The following is a 25,358-nucleotide window of genomic DNA, read 5'->3' on the forward strand; positions in this document are numbered from 1 at the left end:
AAATGCCACCAAGACGCCATTAATTTTAAAAACACATGAACTCAAGAATTCTGAAAGTAAAAGATCTCTCCTGACTATGGCCTTGCTTCATAAAAAATAGGGTGGGGAATCTTTGCCACAGTTTGCTCTGCCTGCCATATAGTTGTATAAACCATGGATGAGTTGAAATAATGATGTCATATGGCATATACCTACACAAAAAGAGTCTAACACAAAACAGTTTTCTCTAAAGGAATACCAATAGTAGTTCTTTAAAAAATAATAAAACAAATTAATTGGTTGGAATCTTATTGATTTTTGGCCAAAGACCATTTATTTCAAGAGTCCTGGAGCAAAGGGAAGGTACGATGTGATCTTTAAAATAAATTCACAAAAGAGAACAAAAATAGAATGAGCTGGGGAGTGTAAAAATGGCACAGTAACATTTCAGAGTGTTTCATAAAAGGATTCATCAGAATGATACATCACTGTATTGTTTTTATTATAGTGCCTCAAATTATCTCTTATTTTTCAAGTAGCCAGAACAAAGAGACTTTTAAAGCTGTATCTCTGGCACTTTCCTCCTCTTGAAAGAATGGGGAACTCTGGATATGAAATGTTATATGTGCTATCAGATACAGTCTCTGTGTTGATTGATTCTGCTTAGCCCTTTTTTTTTTTGCTTTCTTCAAAGGGAGATTTCAGGGAAGAGAGCTGGGGTTATAAAGTGAAATGCCTATGAGGGTAAAACCAAAAGCATCAGTAAAAGTTATTGGAGATTTTTTTAATCCTAATCAATTGGCAAGAATTCTGTTATAAAGTATTTCCCAGTGAGTATTAACAATTAAGTGTACCTAAATTATAAAAAGAAAGTTCACTGGACTAAGAATTCCAGGTTGTAGTTGCCACCTTAGTTCAGCTAAAACTCTTCAAGATAAAAAATAAAAAATAAAGAGGGGAGGGGGGAAGAAAGGGAGGTTGCCTGAACCCACTGTTACAGCCCAGCATCCTGGAAGTAGAAGCAGGTAGTTCACACACATATGGGTAACCAGGGCTGGGGAACCGAAAAGTCTTTGGAAGTTGGAACATGAGGAAGCCACCAAAAGCCATTACTCAAGGCTATTTCTGTAGGCTGCACTTTCTCCAATAGTCTGTCTGGGAAGAGGGGCAGTCTTCGCTTAGATTCTCTCCAGCCGAGCAATGAGGCTGAAAAGAAGGGATTCACAGCTGAACTAATTCTCCCTGTTGCAATCCATGCACTTCCCATTTTCAGAAATGGAAACTGGCCCAGACCTTGTTTTTTCCTCTCTAGCTTCTCACTATTGATCAGTGTTCAGAATTCAAATTTTCAGTGGGTCATCCTACAAAAAACACCACCCATGGTTCATCAGTAACAATTACAGTCTGAAACAAAATAAATGCATTTCCCTTAAATTATTTACCAAGCAAATGGCCTGCTGAGATGCAGCATCTGACACACTAGGACGGTTTACAAGGGAACAATATGATCCATTACCTAAATGTTATTGTCAATGACTACAAAGACAATTAAATAGAGTCTATTTCTGTAAGTAGAAGCTCCCAGGGCACTTGGCCTTGCATCAGCTTTTTCTCAGGCATGTTCATTGTCTGCATGTTTTAAATTGAACTGGAATGAAAAAAAAAATGGAGGACCCAGACTGCTAAGTCTGATTCATTTGCGTAGAGGCTCATTCTTTCTTAGGAAGAGCCAAATATGCACCGGGCTGCCCATGCAACATAACCAGCTTATCTCAATGACCTGCTGCTTCCTTTCCAGTTGCCGTTCATAATTTGTGAGGCAGCTTATTCCTGTGGGAAACATTTCAGAACAGGTTGAAGTTGCAAGGGTCTTCTGGAGGCTCATCATTCCAGTGCAGGATATAGCTGAAGAATGCAAGGCTGAACATAATGTTTCCTACAGACCCACACGTCCATTGTCAACAATGCTGAATGAGAGCCAAGTTAATGGCGGATACTGGAAGGAGCTTCTACCTTAACATGGTCCCTGTCCATCTAATTCCTAATGTGCCAGGACCTAGAATCATTATATTGTAGAGGTTGGAATATGTTTTTATAGAAGAACACAGATTTAGAACTGCAAAGGATGATAAAGGCCAACTGACCCAACACTTTGATTTTACAGTTAAGAAAGATGAGGTCCAAAGAGGATAAAGGGCATGCCAATGTCATACAGGTTATTATCTAGTAGAAGGGGGAAAGCATTGGTTCAGGAGTCAGAGAATCTGGGTTCAAATCCTGTCTCATGCGATTTGTATAATCTTGGACAACTCATTTTCTTCATTTAGGCTTCAGTTTTATCATCTGTAAAATGGGCTGGTAGGACCAGATCAAGTGAAATAATATTTGTGAAGTGCTTAGCACAATGCTTGGTATAGAAAAGGCAATTAATAAATGCTCATTTCCTGCCTTCCTTCCTGCCTTCCTAGATGGCCTTTGGAGGTCCTGTCCAGCTCTAGATCCATCATGTTACAATCTACATAAAAGAATTTAGATTCTAACTCAGGGTCTCTGACTTTGAATCCAGTCACTGTTCTTTCTATTGCATGCTAACTCTAGAGCCAGGACAGCTTGTCAGAGTGAATAAAGTGTTGGGCTTAGAGGCACCAAAACCTGGGTTCAAATCCAATCTTTGTCAAGTTCTAGCCATAGATTTGTTCAAAGAAGTCACTTGACTACTGCATGCCTCAGGCAATTCCCTAGCTACTAGGTCAAAGTTTTTGTTGTCTGGTCATTTTTTAGTCCTGTATGATTCTTATTGACCCGATTTTGTTGTTTTTATTTTTTTGTTTTGTGGTAAAGACAATGGAATGGTTTGCCATTTCCTTCCCCGACTCATTTTAAAAATGAAGAGACAGAGGCAAACAAGGTTAAATGAGTTGCCAGATCACAGAGCTAGTAAGTGTCTGAAACGAAATTTGAATTCAGGAAGATGAGTCTTCCTGACTTCAGGCCCACCAATCTATCTCCTGCAACATAAATTCCTAGTAAGGGATCATTTCAAGTAAAAGCTTGAATTTTCTCCTCTTACTAGAATGGGACTTAAAAAAGACACATTTAAATTCATTAAGATCAATGCAAATTTTATGAGTCCAGTATAATTTCTGAAATCTTTTACAAAGTTGATATTCCTGCTTTTTTAATTTTTATTTTATTTTAGAAGAAGGTGGATACAGGCTTTATTTGTCATCTTAGAGTAGAAAATAAAATGAAGTTCTTAAAGGGTTGTTTTTTTTCTCCTTGAACTGAAATATTCATGTACCAACCAAAACAAGATTTTAACCCAACACTATGTTCCAAGGTTTCAAAAGACTAGAAATAGCATTCCCTCTCCCACTTCTGCCATGCCTAAATGCTCTCCTTCACCCCCACCTTCTTTCAAGGTTCAATTCAAGGGCTACCTACTACATAAGGCCTTGATTGATCCTCTCAACTGGGAGTGCTCTTCTCCACCAAAAAAATGTTTACTTGGCATTTATTTATCTGTGTATATTTTATTCTCACTCCCCTTCCGCAATAGAATTCAACACCTTGCGGGGCAGATCCTATTTTGTGTTTGTCTTTGTAGCTTTAGCAGCTGGCATATTCTGGACAGGGCCTGTGATTGCCTCAATGTAGTAATTCCACATCAGCCTGACACATATTAAGTGTTTAATTAATGCTTATCTGGTTCATTTGAGCCAAAGGCAACAATTTTGCTAAGTCTGAGCCTTGGTGAAAAAACATTCTGAGCTAAGATCCCAGGCCAGCCAATAGTACAATTTTTCAGTCTTGAAAATAAAGGAGTTAACCATGCCTCTCCCTTTAACTAGCCTCATTTTTTTCAGCAGTAAAGAAGACCGTGAGCTTAATTTTTTTTTTTCCACAACATAATACCAATCCACAAAATCAGCCTGCTGGGGTTTCCTGCTCAGCTTTGTGGATGGAAATCCCAAACTGGATTCCAGTCTGGCATTTTATGGAAAATGTATCTCTGTATTTTCTATGGCAAAGAACCAACAGGCATTCTGAACAGGATGCTGACTCACATCTCCCGAGATAGAATGACAACACAAAGGAAATGGATCTCATTTCTGTTCACTACAGAGTCCAGGAGGCACTTGGAAGTGGAGGAGCAGAAATCACTGTGGGGGAAAGGCCTTGTCAACAGAATTTCTTCTTATCTAGACCTTGGGATAATTATGACTTCCGGTTAGATCTGTATCAGGAATTTGGAAAGTATAATCTTTATGTCAGGATAAATAAACAGTGGTCAGAAAGTATGTGGTTAGATTTTCCCCCCCTTTTCAGTGCTTCTCTACCAAGATCTCTCTCACAATGAAAATGTGTTAGTTCATAAATGGGTAAACCAATTATCAACCTATTAGGGAGAATTTATTAAGCATATACTATGCACAAGGCACTGGGCTAAACTTTGAGCATACAAAAAAATACAAAAAACAGCCCTTTCCGTTAAGGTGCTTATACTCTAAAGTAGAAGATGTGTACATTAATGGGTATATGTGAGACACATACTAAGGAGACAGAAAACAACTTTGGAAAGGAAGGCACCAGAGATGGGAGGATTTGGGTTTGAACTAAGTCCCTGGGATTCTAAGAGTCAGAGGTGAGTATGGAGAGGATTCCAGCCAGTGCAAGGCGCTGAAAGGGAAATGAAGGTCCTGTGTGAATAAGTTATGGTTAAATTGGAAAAGGGATAACATGTAAGAAGACTGAACAGAAAAGAAGGACCAGGTCGCAAAAAAATTTGTTGTTTTAAATAGTATGAACTTGAAAAGCATCAACAAAACATCAGCATTTCCACAATGAAAAAAGTAGATCATATATAAAATTCTGAATCTATTACATTCATAGCTTTTTTTTTTTAGTTTTAAAACATTATTTTCTTTGGTCATTTTCATACATTGTTCATTGGAAACAGATCATTTTCTTTTCCTCCCCGCCACCCTTTCCCTAGCCGACCGGCGATTCATCTGGGTATCACATGTGTCCTTGCTCTGAACCCATTTCCTTGTTGTTGGTATTTGCGTTAGGGGGCTCATTTAGCGTCTCTCCTCTGTCATGTCCCCTCAACCTCTATAGTCAAGCAGTTGCTTTTCCTCAGTGTTTTTACTCCCTCAGTTTGTCCTCTGCTTGTGGATAGTGTTTTTTCTCCTAGATCCCTGCAGATTGTTCAGGGATATTGAATTGACACTAATGGAGAAGTCCATTACGTTAAATTGTGCCACAGTGTATCAGTCTCTGTGTACAATGTTTTCCTGGTTCTGCTCCTCTCGCTCTGCGTCACTTTCTGGAGGTTGTTCCAGTCTCCATGGAATTCCTCCACTTTATTATTCCTTTTAGCACAATAGTATTCCATTACCAACATATACCACAATTTGTTCAGCCATTCTCCAATTGAAGGGCATCCCCTCATTTTCCAATTTTTGGCCACCACAAAGAGTGCAGCTATAAATATTCTTGTACAAGTCTTTTTCCTTATTATCTCTTTGGGGTACAAACCAGCAGTGCTATGGCTGGATCAAAGGGCAGACAATCTTTTAGCGCCCTTTGGGCATAGTTCCAAATTGCTATCCAGAATGGTTGGATCAATTCACAACTCCACCAGCAATGCATTAATGTCACTACTTTGCCACATCCCCTCCAGCATTCATTACTTTCCTTTGCTGTCATGTTGAACAATCTGCTAGGTGTGAGGTGATACCTCAGAGTTGTTTTGATTTGTATCTCTCTGATAATAAGAGATCTAGAACACTTTTTCATGTGCTTATTAATAGTCTTGATTTCTTTAACTGAAAATTGCCTATTCATGTCCCTTGCCCATTTTTCAATTGGAGAATGACTTGATTTTTTGTACAACTGGTTTAGCTCTTTATAGATTTGAGTAATTAGACCTTTGTCAGAGGTTTTTGTTGTGAAGATTGTTCCCCAATTTGTTGCTTTCCTTCTAATTTTAGTTACATTGGTTTTGTTTGTACAAAACCTTTTTAATTTGATGTAGTCAAAACATTCATAGCTTTTAAAACATATATATTTCTAATTTAACATGGTAATTCCAACACTGCTTTGCTGGTCTAGGTCCCATTCTGCATTTATTCTTGCAAGCAAATACTTGCTCTGGGCATGTCCCTTAATCTTTTAGTGCTCTAGGCAACCCTAAGACTATAAGCTTCCAAAATGGTACTGACATTGATTGCTAGTTGGCACAGTGGAGAGAATGCCAGGTGTAGAGCCTGGAAGATTCATCTTTCTGAGTTCAAATCTAGCCAGAAACACTAACTGTATGATCCTGGGTAATTAAGCTTCTTTTTACCTCAGTTTCTTCATTTGCAAAATGAATCGCAGAAGGAAATGGCAAACCACTCCAACATCTTTGCCAAGAAAATTCCAAATGAGGTCATGAAGAGTCAGACACAATAACAACAACATTGATAAAGAGAGTTTTTCCCTCATACAAGAGTTTGCTAAATCAAGGAAATCACAGGTCCAGTCAAGGAATAGTATCACCTATGGCTTATGGTAATAGGAAACCACTGGGGTTAATTAAACAGGGGAGTAGCATGATCAGACCTAAACTTTAGAAAACTCATTTTGACAGCTTTGTGGGAAATGGATAGGAAAAGGGAGGGATTTGAGGTAATGAGACCAATTATGCTTTTCCTCCTGAAAAGCAACTGACATTGAATTGTGAATCTAAAACCTGAAAACTATGAAATGTCTAAATTAGGATTTGAACAAAGGTCTTTCCCAAACATTCAGTCATGGCCTTTATTCACAATACCAAGCCATTTCTTAACATACTATTGAAACAGAGCTCCTAGGAGACCATAAAGCCTAATAGTTACTTGATGCTCACTCATAAATCAAAATAAATAAAATTGTAAAGGTCAGTCTAGGCAGAAATGGGGTGTACCATTTATCATACTGACAAATCTAAAACCCAGATGCAAGAGGAAATCAAAATTTAAAATGGTACAAGAGGAATCAACATACTTTCAATTCAAATTTATTTCATAATTAGTTGTGGGGAGGCTGTTGCTTGTAGGGTCATCAACTAGGATGACATTTAATGGCCATGTTACCTGGGTAGTTGCTGAAAGTATTACCATTGGGATTTTAGATGTGAAAAAAGATATACATTTACCAAGTTGTCTAAGAAAGAATGAGGGGGGAAAGAGGGATGTTAAAATGGAAACCTGCAAGTAGAAAGGCACTGTGAATTCTTTGATCCATCCACGTTAGCATACTTGGCTCAGTATTTTGGCATTCAGGACTGTCACGTAGACAATAAACACAATCACCCATGAAATCTGTACTCCCAGTGCAAATGTGGCTATGATTCATGGTTCGCTTCTTTTGCTCCTGGCATCGGTGTAAGATGAGAACTCTAAAGTAACCATAACACAATGGGGCATGTTCTCCTCAACTGTGCTCCGACCTACTCCCTTCTATTTGCAGGGCCATCTGAGAGGGAAGACTGTCCTTGTTAAAGCGGTAGGCTTCAAGCCAATGGGAGGAAAGAGACTTTTCTTGTTGACATTCACACCACAGCTTGGGTAATTTTTTCAAAAAGTCTGGTCCTTGCTCTTTCCAAAGTACACCATCAATAGGAAATAATCTATTATTATTTCTTCTGCGTTAATTGTTCTAATTAGTTTTAAAACGTATTCCAAGCCATCCACCACAGTTGGAAATATCTCCAAGTCCAGATACTATCTCAACAATATATGTAATAATAACTTCTTTTAGGATAGGAAAGAGTTTGGGTCATTTAGGATATGCTTTGATCGGTTCCAGTTTTAAAGTACTCACAAAGAGACAAAAAACACAAGATAAGCATAGAAACTCATTGCAGTTATTCTCTACTCATGCTCATAAAGAACATCGGCTGATTTTTGCATCCTTTCCGGAGAGCACAAATCCTGCTAAAATCAAAACTGGCAATAATAGGACCACTCATTATCCAAGCATTCCAGAAAGAAACTAAAGCTGTACTCATTTATTGGCACTTAAAGTAACTCCGGGGTTGTGTTGCTGCTAATTACAATCTATTTTGTGTAGTCTAGATTCATCCTTTACTCATTTAGCTGACTTTCCTTTCTAGTTTTTTCGACCCATATGGTAAACCATCCACAGCTGTGTTGTATCCTGCATGGTATATATTTAACCCCAGGCCAATTTAGACCGTGAAACTCCTACAGCTTTAAACCTAAGGAGCCTCTTGTTAATTAGACAATAATAATACTTTTGCAAGGCTTTACTCTATTTCTAAGTAGATAAATTAAGGCTAGGAGCTGTACAGTTAATCTAAAGGAGAGAACATATGCATTACTAGCTAGCTTTTTTTCAATAAAGCTGTTTTAAGTACCATAAACATCAAAAACAAAAAAATGAGGTCCCCTAATATGGAAACCAAATAGCAGGGATTGAATTCCTTTCTTAAAAAAATGGGGTTCCAGTTCTCTGAATGGGGCACTTTCATGCTTTCATGGCTGCCCAACCAACTATCCAACCCAGGTTCACGTATCTAATCTCACCAGCAAGCTCCAAGCCATTCATTCTCCAAGTCTGGTTTGTCTCTAGGCAATCCACAATTAAAGAAGTAAAAGATCAGCCACTAATTGAACCAATCATTTCCTAATTAAGTACCATTATTCAAATCTCAGGCATCAACTAGGTGGCATAGTAGATAGAGTACTAGGCCTAGAATCAGAAAGCATCATCTCCAAGAGCTCAAATCTGGCCTCAGGCACTTACTAGTGGGGCAAGTCTCTGTTTGCCTCAATTTCCTCATGTGTAAAATGAGCTGGAGAAGGAACTGGCACACTACTCCAGTACCTTTACCAAGAAAACCTCAAGTGCGATCACAAGGAACAACATTATTCAAATTTCATACTTTGCCAAGCTGGTAAAGGGGTCAGGAATGAAGTCATGGGTGAAAAGTATTCAAAGATAGGAGAAATAGGTAGAATGGTATTATGTGGTTGCTTTTCAGCTTAAAAATACATCTATCTTTGATATAGCTGCTTCCTTTCTGAGGGTAAAGAAAAATCATTTAATCCTGGCTTTTAGTTTGAATGGGGAAAAGATATGCTCTAAGTTTTTTCCTAATGAATTCAGAAGATAATTAGTGAGGTGTCTAGTGATTCTATAAGGAAATAAGAATTCCTCCTTAACTTGCATCATCTCTGGGGCCTAGAATATTCCTCCTCATTGGTCCCTCATAGAAACCTTATGTTCTTTCAAGGGTCAATTGCAGGACTGTGATTCTCATAGAAGCCTTCCCTGACCTCCTTCAAAATGTCAGAGAGCTCTCTCTCCTCCTGTTTTCCCCCATCTCTCTCTTTCTCTCTCTCTCTCTTTCTCTCTCTCGCTCTCTTTCTCTCTCTCTCTCTCTCTTCCTCTCTCTCTCGCTCTCTATTTATATATATATATATCTTTCTCTCTATCTCTCTCTCCTCCTGTCTTCTTCTCTCTCTCTCTTTCTCTCTCTCTCTCTCTCTCTCTGTCTCTCTCTCTCTCTGTCTCTCTCTCTCTCTCTCTCTCTCTCTCTCTCTCTCTCTCTCTCTCTCTCTCTCTCTCTCTCTCTCTCTCTCTGTCTCCCCCCCCCAATTACTTTGTACTTATTTGTATACACATTACACATGTCCCTTCAGGCTTTCTTTCTTTCCCTTGCACTAGCACTTAATAATGTTTTTTGAGAGCTAATTTAGTATAGTGCTGAGAACTGAGGCATCTGGGTTAAAATCCTGACTCTACCACCTATTATCTATGTAATTATAAGAAAGTCAGTTTTTCAGCCTCAGTTCAGCTGCCCATAAAATTGGAAGAAGGCCTGTAGTACTACATTAATGAATTTAAAGATCAAATATGATGACTGGAAGTCACTTTGAAAGCTTTCTATGTAAATGTGGACTATAGTTATTTATCAACTGGTCTAGGCCATGGACTGTTCTCCTGTATAGTCTTTAAACTACCATCTTCCCAGCATCTTGGATTAAGAGTTGAAAGGGAACTTAAAAGTCATCTAATCCAACCCCTTTATATTAAAGATAAGCAACCTGAGTCCCAGAGAAAATTAATAATGTGGGTATTAAGTAGTAGAAGTAGGATTTGAACCCATGTTCTGGGACTCTAAATCTAATACTCTTTCCATTTTACCATCATGTATACCAGAGGTATAAAATACACCATGGAGAGGCAAACCTCTCTACCTGCAACACTTGCAAGAAGAGCCCAATCCAGATTTAAATAGAACTGGGAAATATTTAATCAAATAAATAAAAATACAAAAGAACATAGTTAAGGTCAATATAGAGGCTCCTAATTAAATAGAACTGGGAAATATTTAATAAAATACAAAAGAACATAGTTAAAGTCAATATTGAGGGTCCTAATTAAATAGAACTGGGAAATATTTAATAAGATAAATAAAAATACAAAAGAACATAAAGTCAATATTGAGGGTCCTAATTAAATAGAACTGGGAAATATTTAATAAAATAAATAAAAATACAAAAGAACATAGTTAAAGTCAATATTGAGGGTCCTAATTAAGGAGAACTGGGAAATATTTAATAAAATAAATAAAAATACAAAAGAACACAGTAAAAGTCAATATAGAGGGTCCTAATTAAGTAAAGATGTGCTTCCAGGGATCCTTCCATATGGCAGTTTTAGCTGAGTTTGATACCACTGCTGCACACCATTCTTCTTGGACCCCTATTTGTTTATGCTCTTGGACTGCTGCCCCCTCCCCACCTCCACACCCTCCAGGCTCTGCTGTTTCACTTCATCCTTAACTGGTTCCATGTTTTTGTTGATGGTTCTAGTTCTTAAGAATCAATGCACAATGCCTTAATGGTCACTGGGCTTATAAAGCAGAGCAACATATACTCGGGCCAATCTTGTCATTAAAGCAATGATGCCAAGCGGGACTGGAACCATGATATGTATCCTTTTTATGGTCCTTTCTGCCTTCTTAGTATTGCCAAAGGCCATGTGATAGAATCCAAAGAGCACTTTCCTTGTAGTCAGAAGACCTAGGTTTAAGCCTCAATTCTGTTCATTTTACCAGCTATATGTTCAGCCACGCATTCTATCTCCTGATCTTTCCATCTCTTCCTTTTCTTCTTCCACCAATTGGGATTCTCCTAGAGAACCAGCTAGGTGGTACAGTGGGGAAGTACTGGGCTTGCTGTCAGGAAGTCCTGAATTTAAATCATCTCTATGTATGTTCTAGCTTTGTGACCATGGACAAGTCACTTAATTTGAATGCCTCAATTTTCTCATCTGTAATTTGGGAATAATAAGAGAACCTATCTCTTGGTTGTGCAGATGAAATAAGATAATATTTATAAAGAGCTTTGCAAACTTGTCATATAGATGCTACTCATTATGGTTATTATTACTTTGTTGGCTACTACTAGAAACCAGACAGTATGTCATGTCCCCATGCAAAAGGGACTAGTTTGCTAGGGAGTGTGAAAGAGGAATAGGCAAGTAAAGTGTAGGATCTTTTCCCAGGAAAAGGTTTTCTGGAGAAGGTGAAACTTGAAGAATCATTTTTTCAAATTGTTTACAAGAGGGTATTTAGAAGGAAAAGGAATAGAGACGAGTATTGGAAGAAGAAACAGAAAAAAAGACTTCTAAGATGATGAGTTCATAGCTTAAAAGAGGACAGAGAATTAACCAGCTTATCCTTCAAGTTAATACATGGGACAATTGGGATGTACATTTAGAAATATTGTTTGACAAACCCCAAAGGCCATATCCTGGCTGCTCAGGATCATACTGCATTGGGTATTGGGCGGTTGGGGGCTTTACTGTTCAGAACTATGTTGGGAATTTCCAAGATGGAAGCTCCCACCACCAGAGGCAGAACTGAAGCTGTTCAGTTTCCTGTGGTCTTAGAGAATTGCTTGGGGCCCTGAAATTGTTAATAATTTACCCAGGTTCCCACAGCCAGTATGAGTCAGAGATAAGCTTGGAATCTAGCTTCCTAATTATCTATTATGCCATGTTGCCTCTAAGAATATTATATAGGCTCACGGAGGGCTACAAAGGTAAAATCTAGACAATGTAAAAGTAAAAATATATTACAAAAATGAATAATATGGAAATGGGTATTGAGTGATAATATATGTATAACCCAGTGGAATTGCTTGTTGGCTCTTGGGGGAAGGGGGAGAGGAGGAAAGAATGAATTGTGGAACCATAGAAAAATACTTAAATAGATAAACATTTTTTAAAATGATCAATAAAAATCTTTTTCCCACCACCATTTTTAAAAATTAAATTCCAAACTCTCTCCCTGCCTCTCTGAGATAGTAAGCAATCTGATATTTTTAACTGATTTTTTTTAAGTATTGTGTAGACTTAGCAAACACTTTTTCTAGACTTAATCATATGACAGTCTGAAACTTTGCAAAGTGTTCCTTCTAGCTTTAATCTTTGGCTACCTTTCCCACAGGAAAACAAACAAACAAGCCACTGTGAGAATCCAAATAGATCTCATTAACTTTATAAACACAGGGCACCCAATAAGTCTCTCTTCCAGGGGTTTTGTTTGTTTCCACAGTACCTGGAACTTTCCATGAGGGAGTTTTAAAAAGGGTGTCACTGACATCACCCCAAGTTTCTGGATGAAGTAAATCATCCAAGAAAGGAGTGTTCTGCTCACTCTGTGCTCTTCCCTGTAAGCAGCTCCCAGGGGTGACCACTTGATAAGCACATCAGATAGGAGGGATGTCTTTCATGGAGGATTAGACTAGATGGCCACTGAAGTCCCTTCCGATGATCAAATTTTTGATTCTCTCTACCTATACAGATTAGCAACAGCTCTGAAACTCACTGTCTTACAGAGCTGCCGGACACAGAGTTCTAGGAATCCCTCAGCCAGAAGGGTATTCCAGAGAGGTCTTCCTGAATCTCAAGCCAATCTCAGGTATCCTCTACACCACCCTGCCTCTCAGACGGCATACAGTTCATACTTGATGTTCTTGCAGGACAGACTGCTGAATAAAAAGCTTCTTTTACAGGAGGGTGTTTTAAAAATAAACCCTTTCTACAAAGCACTGGGGGCCCCTCCCTAGAACCCCCTGACAGCCCTGCAGCTGACTCTGGGAGACAAGGAAGTATCTGCAGCTGAATTTGAGGAGTTTCAGCTGTTCATACAATCATCACCAAAAGATTGTTCAGGCTTAGATTTCTTGTTGCTGAAAGTTCTTTCCAATTACAAAAGGCAGGTAAGAAATGTCAGTTTCTTTGGCACAGACCAGAAATTCTTAGTCCAGAGCCTGCCTATCCAGCCTTTCTACGAGGAAGAATCTTTGATTATTTTCCCGTTAATTCAGAGTGTTAAGAAAAGGTACCCTGGGACTTTCTGTGCTGACTTGGGTAGTTTTATGGAATCTTCACATTCCAATGCACTAAAAGGTTTCTCATGCAGGGATAAAAGGAGGCTTTGTTCCAGGCTTACTGAAGGGAGGCTGTGTGTCTTTTGGATGAGTTAACTGTTAGACGCTGAGCATGTCTGTGCAATGGCATGTTGGCAAACCACAGAGCTCCGGGCACACCCAGGTCCAGGGTGGGGAGGGGGCTGGGTGTACAGTTTCAGGAAAGCATGCCACACCCTTTCTTTGTTTCTCACAGAATGAGAACTAGAACTAGCCGTTATGAGACTAGCCTTCTGGAATCCAGTTCAATTTCCTCATCAGTAACTAAGGGCACCTACCCTGACCAGCTTTATGGTAGCAAGATCACTGTGGCTTGTTTGTTTGAAACTATCAAAAAGATCAAGAAGACAATGAAGTTATCCACGGGATGGAGTGCTAGATTTGGAGTCCAAAAGGTCAGAGTTTAAATTCTGCCTCAAAAACTTAGCAACAACTGTAGGATCCTGAGTAAATCACTTTCCCTCTTTCATTCTCAGTCTGTAAAATGTTTCCTCATCTGTAACTTGAGGGGGGTAGACTTGATGGTTCAAAGAACCCTCAGAGCTGTAAATCTGTGAGTCTATGAATTTTTTATTATCTTTCCCCATCTCAAGTTATCAGAGCAACAGGACATCATTTTAAGGAGAGGGTCAGCGCCTACAGGGACAAGATAGAAGTGAGAAGTTAGAGATCTCTGGATGACTCGGGCTTTCTGAGTACCCTCAAAGCTGGAAGAAGCTTTTCTGAAGGAAGAGACCCACATGAGCAGTCCTTTGGTCTGGCTGAATCTTCTCCCCTCCTGCCCCACTCTTTTTCAGCTTCCCTTGGGGTACTGGCTTTCCCCATTTGAACAGAAGCTCCTCAAGGTTAAGGATTGTCTATCTTTTTCATATTTGTGTCCCCAGCCCTTGGCATAGTACCTAAAAGGTAGAAGATGCTCAATAAATGCTTATTAACTGATGATCATTCAGGGCCTTGCCAGAAGGTTAAGAATCCATCAAATGAAGACCAGGACAAAATATTTACTGTGATCATCATCATTCCTGTTGAACATTTTGAGACTGAAGACCTTATCCTTTGTGGGAATGAATAATTGTCCTTTCTTGTTTCTCAGAGGGTCTAATGGGAAGATCCATTGCTTAATCTGTGTGAAAACTATAGCTGGAGCAAGAAATCAAAGCATCATTGACACTTATGAATGGGAAAATCTACACTCCTGAGGAAGTCAAAAAAGAACTCCTTCTTGAGGAGCTATGTGGCTCAATGAATAAAGCCAGGTCTGGAGATAGGAGGTCCTTAGATACTTCCTACACTTGTGACCCTGGACAAGTCTAGTTCTTCCTGCTCTTCTGCCTTAAAACCAATATGTAGTATTGATTCTAAGATGGAAGTTAAGGGTTAAAAAAAAAAAAGAATTCCCTCTCTTATGAATGTGTACTCAAAGGAGTATTGACCCAAGGAATCCAATATCAGAGTCTCAGAAGTCAACTAAAATGCTATGCACTGGGAAATGTCTAGGATAGATATCAAGGTTCTCCCCCCACACTCCCCACCATCCCCTCAATATAATATAATCTTCAGGAAAGGGTCTATTTCATTTTTGCCCTTATGTTCTGGTGGCCAGTATAGTGCTTGACCCACAGTGCATGCTAAATAAACACTCATGAATAGGGTCTAGAGCTACTATTTCACCGATAAGGGAGACTCCCTCCCAGATAAATAAACTTCTATCCATGCAGGTTAGAACTTTCTCTGCAAGTCTTTTTTTTTCCTTTTTCCTTTTTTCTTTTTCTGCCAGTCTTAAGGAATCACCTGAACAATAAGAGGTTAAGGGTCTCACCTCAAATATGTGTCAGAGGGGACTTGAACCTAGCTCTTCCTGACTCTAAGACAAGCTCTCTTTGCATCACACTAAGGATGCCCCACCTAATAAAGGCTTATTGGATTTAATGGATTAGAAGGAGAAGATATAAGCCTAAGATCATATGAAAATCTCTGAAGGAACTGAAGCATTCATTAGCTAAAACCTCTGGGTAGTCTATATTTATTCTTAGTAATATCTACAGGTACATATGTTATTTCTAAAACCCTAATTAGAAGAGAAAATCATAAAGCTTCTCTACAGCAATGAGCAGTGTCCTGAGCAGTGACTATTTTTCTTGTCATGGTGATGTCTGAAGCACACATTGAAACCTGAAAAGCGGTAGTAAGGGGAAGGGTTATTAATATTGAACTGTTTCACAACAGGGGGAGAATTTTTTTTAAGGAATCAGGACTCTTGGGGAAATGCCAAAGAGCCATTTGTCGATTTATCACAAAAAAAAGTTTCATGTGATGTTGAAATATCATCTTTCCTAATTATCAAGTACCATGGTTTGCATCAATAGAAACACTTGTAAATCATCCGTTAATATTTGGTTTTATTTCAAAAAGAAGGTTTACAGGCTTCATGGTCACCCCTTAATAATCCTAGATCTCTAGGAAATCTCCTGACAGCTCTTCCTGGTTTAGAACCCAAAGGCAAATGAGTAACATTTCTGGTTTCCTTCATTTAAAATAAAAATCTGTCTGGATTTTTCCATCATCAAATCAGTACTGAGCATATGTAAGAGGAGAGACTTTTCCAGGCATTACTTTTTGGCTACAAATTACATTTTGCTATAAATTTTCACATATAATCTTAAATGTTTTACAACAACAATTTAAAAATAAATGCTTGTTCAAAGGAGTTTTATGATTTAGAGCCAGAAGGAATGCTAGAAACCACTGCATCTAGTTCCTCCCCCAAAGCAAGGCAAAGAAGTTAAATAACTTGCCCAGGGCCACATACCTAACAAATGTCTAAGGTGGGTTTTGACCCCAGTTCCTACTGATTCAAGTGCCCTATCCATTATGCTCAGCTACCTCTCACTGAAATGAGATTAGATTCATAAGTGGCAAGGCTTTCATCCTTCCAGGAACCATGATTTCCTCTGTGCAAGTAACTTCTCCTCTGATGAAAATCATCACCCCTTCTCTCTTAGTATCTCACAAATGTTTTCACAGACTAAAGCATTGATTTGTTTTTTAAAAATTCCTTATTTATGTTGTGACCAAATTTCTGGCAATACCTCTATTCAAATTATCTACAGGGGTGTCCCAAATTCATTACTAAGTCTATCTTTTCTACCCTACCAGGTTGCTATTTTTCAGTCCCATTTCACCATTCTTTTTAAAAAGAAAGAAAGAAAGTGTAAACCTAACAGCAAACCCAAGAGTCAAGAAGGCACCACAAAACAAAAGAAGTTATGGGCTCTGACAAAGGAATGGAAATCTATCTTACTTACCTTTGGTCTTGATGGCTGCCTCAATGTTTAAAGCATCCCTCTCAGCATCAAAGTTGTTATAAGCCTTGACGGAGCCATATGCACTTGGAGGTGTGGAATGCTGGGGTTAAAAAAAAAGTTAAAAATTACAAATCACAATCTTCTCATCGTTAACAATTAAAAAATATATTTTTATCCAAACTTGTAATTTCAACCTATGTGAGGAATTCCAGGTGTGGAACTTGCTCCTTTGAACAGATCAGCAGTTCCTCTATAACCTGGAGAACTGTCTAGGGCCCTGTTGGCAAACCTATGGCACGTGTGCCAAAGGGGGATGATGCTCTCCCACACACACACACACACATGCCTTAGGACATTTCTCACATCATTCATTTTCTGCCCAGCAGCCCACTAGGAGTGCTTCCTCCCTCTCCTGTCTGGGCTAAGGCAGGGGTCTCACCTGTAGAGTGAGGGTTGCATTTGGGACATTTGGTCTCTAAAAGGTTTGCCAATACTGCTAGGGCATAAAAATATTTAACTTTTCCAAGGTCACAGATACAGTATGTGTCAGAGGTAGGATTTGAACCATCAAGAAAACCCAGAACTTTATTCTTCAAAAGATTTCTTAGTCTGGAGCACAATACATATATAATTTTGAAAATTATTTTTTTATTGTTCTTGGGAATCTTGTAAGTAGAAGAGATGGAGAAATGGAGGACGTGCTGTGATAACTCTGAACTTCTCTGAATAGATCAAAAGTCCTTGCTGGGTCAAACAACCTGTGACAGGCACAGTAAATTGACACTAGTCTCTATCACTGGGATCATAACTGTCAAAGAAAATACAGTGATCCTAGGTGGTTTATCTCTGGTCATCCGGACAGCTCAGTAAGAACATTTCCTTCAACAACAAAGACTTTGGTTTGTGCCACCAGTACAGCATCAAAGTGTGTAGCAATACTATCCACATCCTCTTTATATCTTACCACTATTCTTGCCAAATTTTTCCTCCTCTTGATTCTTACTCTAGATTCCTTTGTCTTTTCCGGATAGTACTTAGCTTTTCCTATTGCCTTTTACTTTTATACTTCTCCTGTCCCACTGTTTTAACGTATCTACTAGTCTTTTTTTTCCGAGATGAATCTATATTTCTAACACTCTTCTTCATCACTCATTCCCACCCAAGCCTGTTCACCTGTTCTCTTTTGACATACTGAATTAATTTTTACCAACCCCCCCTTTTGAAAAAGTGAAAAATCATTCTATTGTTTCGCATTGTCAACTGTGGACAAATCACTTGACCTTTTTCTGCCTCAAATCCCTCATCTGTAAAATGGGGTTAACATAGCATCTACCTCACAGAGCTCACCACTTTGAGAAGTAAATTGATTAACATCAGTAAAGCACTTTGCAAAATTTAAAGCCCTATAAAAAAATGTTCACTATTTTGGTGGTGGTTCTTCTTGTCCTTAAGATTTCTCCCATCTCTTTCTTCTCCCTTACTTTCCAGAGAATTTCAAAAGCAGGCAGGGGAGGGACATAAAGGTAAAGGATAATGAAAAAGCACAGCATATTTTGGAGAGAAAAGATTGGCCAACTTTTTCCGACAGTACTTCAAACTCTTCTCACCCCAGTGATTTCCCCCAGTGAGAAAATTCCAAAGGGCTTACTCATAATGTGGTAATTCTGCCTTTGCCCCATTTGTGTGTGGAATCAGGAGACTTGAATGCTCTGACTTAACTCTGTCTACATAGCTGACCTTACTAACCCACCCACACTGTTTGGTTATATCAGCAGGGAATTATCCCCAGATAATCTTGAGAGAGATTTTTCATGCTTACCAAGACAGATAGGGATAGTGACTAGACATGGTTTCATTGGAATAAAGGACTTCCAGGTGAGGAAACTCTTTCTACTAATGCAGGTTGGCACCTTCCTTGTAATTTATCATCCTAAAGAACTGCCTAGGGCGCTGAGAAGTTAAGTGACTTGCTCTGGGTCACACAGCCAATAGTTGTCAGAGGCAGGACTTAACCAGCTCTCTATCTATTACATCATGCTGCTTCTCAATCCCCAGAATAGAATGAAGATTTTTATTTTAATTTCAGCAATTATATGTATACATGTAAAATATGTGTATAATTTGGACCAGATAATAATTATTAGCAAAATCACCATTTATTTCTATTTGCAAAGACAATCAAGATCTACAGTTGTATCCTATAATAATAATAGTTAATAATTATTAGGAAATAATTATAAATTTAGAAAATCACAAATGGATAGCCATGGTACTAACCACTGGATTTTTATAGCTTTGATGTTGTAGTACGGGCCATCTGATATATTCCTCCTTCAATGGAAATGAAAGAATTTATCCCAAGCTGAAGATCAAGTGTTATTTTGAAACCTATATTTCCTTAGCACATACACTAAAGTCCTACTGTTATGCCTCATCATAGTGTGGGAGGCCACCCAGGGTCCTAAACGTAATGCCAGCCAACTGCAGGTTGTAACGTGCCCTACCAAACTACCAAACTGGAAAGGCTTTCATTATAGACCTAGTGATATACTCTATGTCTGTTCATTTAGCTGAGTTAAGTTCATAGAGGCTTTTTATACTAGTATGTTAAAATTTTCAGCCTCATTAACCCTCTAAGAATAGCCAGTAAGTCATAAAAAGATTGCAATCTGTGTCAGTGAATGGAGTGCCCACTCCCACAAAATACTGGATAAGGTGAAGTATCAAAGTCTTTCCTTACCTCTGTTTGCTACACAAAAGAGAAAAGAATACTAAAGTAAAATATTTTCCCTAAATATTAGCAAAATCATCATTTATTTCTATTTGCAAAGGCAATCAAGATCTACAGTTATATCCTATCTCACAGGACTTATTTTTCCAGATTCCACGTGTTCTTTTCCAAAAATAACAGTAAGTGGAAAAAGTTTTGTCAACACACATAGTCACTGTAACCACACAAGAAGAAAAGGACAAAAGCAACTATCCATAAACCCAAAGGTCCAGGGAAAGGAGGACTTGCATTTGCCTAAATTAGCTTTGCTGGAAAGAAAAAAAGCATCTTTGTTTTTGTTTGAAGCATCCAATGAACTTCTTGATTTTCCATTTCATCCTCCATATACAAGAGCTATAACTGCCAGGAGGCAGCATGAGGTAGTGGAAAGTGTGCTGTACCTGGAGGCAAAGGATTTGGGGCTCACAATCTCACTCTGCTCCTTCCTACCTCTATAATGGGGATAAATTGCTGAACTCTTTTGAGCCCTCATTTCTTTCATCTGTAAAAAGAGGGGATTGAAATAGACAACATCTAAAGCCCCCCCCCTTAGCTCTAATCTATAAACACATACATGTTACAATATCTCATCATGAGGGTATGGATTTCCACACCAAGGAATGTATCAGGAATCATCACGAATGGACTGAAAAACTAAAAAATGTATCAATGTATATTTTTAACGATCCTGGCAGAAACTGCTCACATTTACTCAGCATTTTCAAGTATATGAAGCAAGTTCCTCATAACCATCCTAAAAGGTTAGTAGAATGCAAGCATCATCCCCATTTTAGATAAGAGAAAACTGAGGTTCTATAGGTGAAATAATTTTTTATATGACTTCTGATTGCCAACAATAGGATTCAAATCTCCATCTCCTAATTGCAAATTCAGAGTTCTTTCTGTTATACACTTCCTAGCCTTTCAATCAACTCCATTTTAAACAGTTGGGGAGAAATGCCCATTGTTTCTCTTCTGGATACATCTCCAGACTTGTGATCTTTGACACCATCTACAGCTTGTGTTGTTGATAGAAAAAGTGACTTCTATTAAAATAAGCTGTAAGTGAAACAAGGACACAAGACAATTCTAATCCCAAGAGTCTAAGATTTGAATATTGTCGTTCAGTTGTATCCAACTCTTTGTGACACCATTTGGAATTTTCTTGGCAAAGATATTGGAATGGTTTGCCATTTCCTTCTTTAGGTAATTTTGCAGGTAAAGAAACTGAGGCAAACAGTAAAGTGCCCTGCCCAGAGTCACACAGAAAATAAGTGTCTGAGGCAAGATTTGAATGTGGGAAGATTGGTCTTCCAGCCCAGGTCTCCATCCACTGCGCCACCCTGTCGTCCCACTTATATACACATAGATATATATGTAAATATGTATTTATGTGTGCATGTCTATGTATGTATGTGTAAATGTAATATGCATGAATATCTGTATGTGTGAATTATTAGCTTTTGAAATCAGGGTACCAACCAGTGCCAACTCTCACCTAGCTGGGCAAGATAAGGGCAAAAATGATTGTATCAGGAAGAGCAGCATCCCGAGATCCAGGGATGGGCAGGGCAGGGCGAGGGAGGGTGGGACAGGTATCTAGAAATTACAACAGAGACGGGGCTCTGTTTATCTTCAATAAAACAAACTTTCCAATTCTTCTGGAAACAATTTTAAATCCTGCAAGAAAATGTACTCAAGTGTTCAGGCTCTTTGACTTAAGGATCCCACTCTTGGGTTTATATCCCAAAGATATTAATGATAACAAAAAAGGGTCTATATATACAAAAACTTTCCTAAAGGGATACTCTGCGATAGCAAGCAGCTAGAAACAAACTATAGAGCCAAAGATTAAAGGATAGAAGAATGAACCGTGGCCTATTAAAGTGATAGAATATTACTGTGCCATATAGGATGGCAAATAGGAAGAATTCAATGAAACCTGGGAACATTTGTTCTGCTTTTGTTTGAACATGAACTTAATCCTCAACAAACTCAAACATTTCACTCTCCAATAAAAAAATAAGAAAGAGGCATCCAGAAAGATGCCACAAAAAATTTGTTATTTACAGTTTGTTTTTTTTCAAAACATGGAGCATTAGATTATGCAACCTTTTAATTTTCTTCTGTGCATTTTTAAAATTTCACTGATGCTCTTTTTCTTTTTGCATCATCCCTACCCAATGAAAGAGCCTATCCTTGTAACAAATATATATAGTCCAGAAAATCAAATCTTCATCTTGGTCACAACTGGTCATTCTTCATCCTATGTCATGGTCTGTTGTAAATAATGCCAGGGGAAGGAAGGAAAGACAGTGAAAAGGATAATGTCCACTATGAAAGAAGCCATGTAAATAAAGTTGAGATAAAAGTTAACATAAGAAAAGTCAAATACAATAGAAAATGTCACTAACAAATTATTCAAGTATATATTTTTCCTTTGTGTTAACAAATTATGTAAGACCAAATAAAATAGAAAATATGTACCCTTTTTTTAGATGGTTTTGTTTAACTGTTTTCAGGTAGGATTGGGAAGGGATGTGTCTACAGTGCCAAAGCAAACATAAATAAGTGAGTCTGAATAAACCATACAATCTAGTCTCAGACACTTCTTAGCTGTATGATCCTAGGCAAGTCATTTAACCCCAGTTGCCTAGCCCTTACTGCTCTTCTTCCTTTGAATCAATATTTATTATAAGGCAGAAGATAAGGGCTAATTAAAAAAAAAGTCAAAGAGCATAAATAATTTAGTCACTTTTCTTGAATAATTCCGAATTATTTACCGCAATGGCTAGGCCAATTTACAGCTCCATGAAAAGTATGTATTATTATTAATAGTATGTCTGACTTTTCACAGAGCTTTTGACCAATGTTCCAGTTTTTTAGCCATTTTTGCCAATTTACAGGTATAAAGTAAAATCTTAGTTTTGGTTTAATTTTCATTTCTATTATTAGTGATTTGGAATATATTTTCACATGGAAATTAATAGTATATAATTCATCATTTGAAAACTATCCATATTTATTAAATAATTGCTCTTGATCATATATACTGATGTTGATTTCTTATATTTCTTAGATATCATACTTTTATTAGAGATATTTGATGTAAAACCTTTTTGCCACTTAACATTTTCTGCATAGATTTTGTTTATTCAAAAAGCTTTAAAATTTTTTTGTGTGGCTAAAATAGTCTATTTTGTCATTTATAATCATCTCTATTACTTGTTGATTAAAAATTCTCCCACCCTAACCAACATTGTGAAATGTCCCTACTTCCACTCTCCTCTAATATTTCGATCCTTTAACTTTTAATATTCATTATGTACCTATTGGCTCTGTGTAACATTTATAAAAATAATTATCAACTGCATCTGTGGGTTTTTTGGTCTATTAATATTTCAGTGGAAATATATTTTTTAGTGCAAGACAGGATATAGTTACAAACCACATTACCATTAAGGGTGCTGAGATGTTATTAAGCCTTTATCCTTAAACCCCATCCTTAGGCTCAAATGGCTCAGCATATCTCCATAGACTCTAATGTTTAGATATATTCTCAACAGTCTTTCAACTTCCTCTTAGGACAGTTCCTCTCAGGGTGTCTGACTCTCTCTATCCATATGTATGGGAATCAGTATATTTTTAACAGGTATCGCATGCTGATTTGTGATTATTACTAACTTATTACCTAGTATATTACACTAACCATAATAGTACTTGCTTCGAGGATGTACTTTGAGGCTCTGAAATTTTGCTGTGTCATTGGTCATTCCCTCCTCAAATGTATATTACAATTCCTCTATGACCTAGCAGTTGGTTTGTAAGAGTTGCCAGAGCCAGAAAATTCTTCACTCTGCAGTGATGGGCTTCTTTAATCTTAATTAGGCTGGTTCTTGGCCAAAAGACACATTGTCCTTCAATAAAGGGCACAGAAGTGTCATTTGTAAGTCTTTCCAATTTTGATGCAAGGTCCGGGAAAAGTTCATTACTTAAAATAAAATGTTTTTGGTTTTGCATTAAAAACAAAGATAAAATTAATGGTGGGGAAGAGAAGCCAAAGAATCTTCTTGAATTTCAATCCTTGAGCTCCTCTAAATCAGGAGCATTTAACTTTTTTTGTATCATGGACCTCCTTGGCAGTCTAGTAAAGTCTATGGATCTCTTCTCAGGGTAAAGTTTTTAAGTGCATAAAATAAAATATGTAGATTTACAAAGGGAGCCAATGATATTAAAAGTTATCAAAATATTTTTTAACAAATGAGTTCATAACCAAGTTAAGACAACCTTGTGTTGGTTAATGAATTGGGGGAGGGAGATGATGAAGAAAAGAAGGGGGGGAAAGCATTTATTATGTGCCTACTACATACAAGATACTATGCTATGCCATTTACAACAATTATCTCCTTTGATTCGTACAACCACCCTGGGAGGTAGGTGGAAGTATTATCCCCATTTTACATCTGAGGAAACTGAGACAAACAGAGATTAAATGACTTGCCCTGGGTCATACAACTACAAAATGGCTAAGGCTAGATTTGAACTCAGGTCTTCCTGACTCCAGTTCCAACACTCTATTTACTGTGCCACCTAGATGATAAAATTGAAAAAGTAAAAAGTACAAGGAACTCAGAAGAACCACTTTCAAAATGCGACACAAAATTGAAGTGCAATACTTACATCACCCTCCAAATTGAGCTTGCATAGAATTTCGTGAACTGTAGACATCTTGAAAGAAGCTGAGGGAACAAAAAAGATAGGTAAGGACTTTGTGAAGATGCCCTTATTAATGCCACAAGTACATTGGGATAATTTCTACTTCTTGGAATATTTTTCAATTGAAAAAGTTAAGTAATTTTTACAACTATGAATTCTCATTTTCCAGCTTAAAAAAGAAAGGGCTACCTTTGGTCTAAGCTTATCCAATCTCTCTTGTCCTTCTCTCCACCCAGCCCCTACTCTTCCTGCCCCCCCCCCCAAAAAAAAACTCCAACTCATCTATAATAGTGCTTTAAGGACTCACAAAGTGCTTTTAAATACACTATCTTATGTGATCCTTTAAACAAAAACTACCACACACCATGAGTGAACAGAGAAGCCAAAAAAGCTTCCAAGTCCAGCCTAAGCCCTATAAAATCAACCACTCAGCTGACAAGAATTAGAAATCTTAAAAAACTCGCCAGTTTTGCATTTCAAAAATTTAAGCTCCCAATTTTTTGAATAAAGTTCTATCCTGTTGTCAACTGCCATCTTTCTAAATTAGATAAGATCCTGATAATTTATGAAAAATTTAATTTTAAATTTCACCACTAGCAATAATATCTGATCCTTCTGAAGAACTTCAAAGTAAAAAAATGCTCACATACATTTTCCAATTTGAAACACACAATAACCCTGTGAGTTAAATAGTTCTATTACCTCCATTTTGTAAGATGAGGAAATTGAGGCCCAAAGAGTTTAAGTACCTGACAATTATTGATACTTCATTTCCCAATTCTACAACCAAAACTCTGCTTATAATGCTATGCTGCCTATCATTGATAAAATTCTTTTAAAAAGATAGGATCTGAGAGTCACTTTTCTTCATTCGTTATTTATTACAAGAATACTTTTTTAAAACATAGACTTCAAAATTCCATCTGCAAAAAATCTTCAGAGGGAAGCAATAGTAATTGTCCAAAATGAAGTCTCTGGCTCCTCATAAAAAGAAGTAATGATGTTTTCCAATAAATGATTTCTTCTATTCTTCAAAAATGTCATTAATATTTGGGAAAGAGCTATGGATATGACCCCAAATCAAAGCCACCT

The 25,358-nt window shown here is 37.7% G+C and overlaps 1 protein-coding gene across 1 annotated transcript in view; it reads right to left on the bottom strand.

The window, feature by feature from the left end:
* The window catches only part of ANXA2 (annexin A2), a 56,457-nt gene that overhangs the window by 19,896 nt on the left and 11,203 nt on the right, over positions 1 to 25,358 (bottom strand). The window contains exons 2-3 of the mRNA XM_007479511.3: positions 24,231 to 24,289; positions 16,781 to 16,880 (exon numbers count right to left, since the gene is read on the bottom strand). Of these exons, the coding sequence (XP_007479573.1) occupies positions 16,781 to 16,880; positions 24,231 to 24,278 (148 nt within the window). The 5' untranslated portion in view covers positions 24,279 to 24,289. The remainder of the gene's footprint in view (positions 1 to 16,780; positions 16,881 to 24,230; positions 24,290 to 25,358) is intronic.

Source organism: Monodelphis domestica, chromosome 1 (assembly GCF_027887165.1).
Source record: "Monodelphis domestica isolate mMonDom1 chromosome 1, mMonDom1.pri, whole genome shotgun sequence".
NCBI lineage: Eukaryota > Metazoa > Chordata > Mammalia > Didelphimorphia > Didelphidae > Monodelphis > Monodelphis domestica.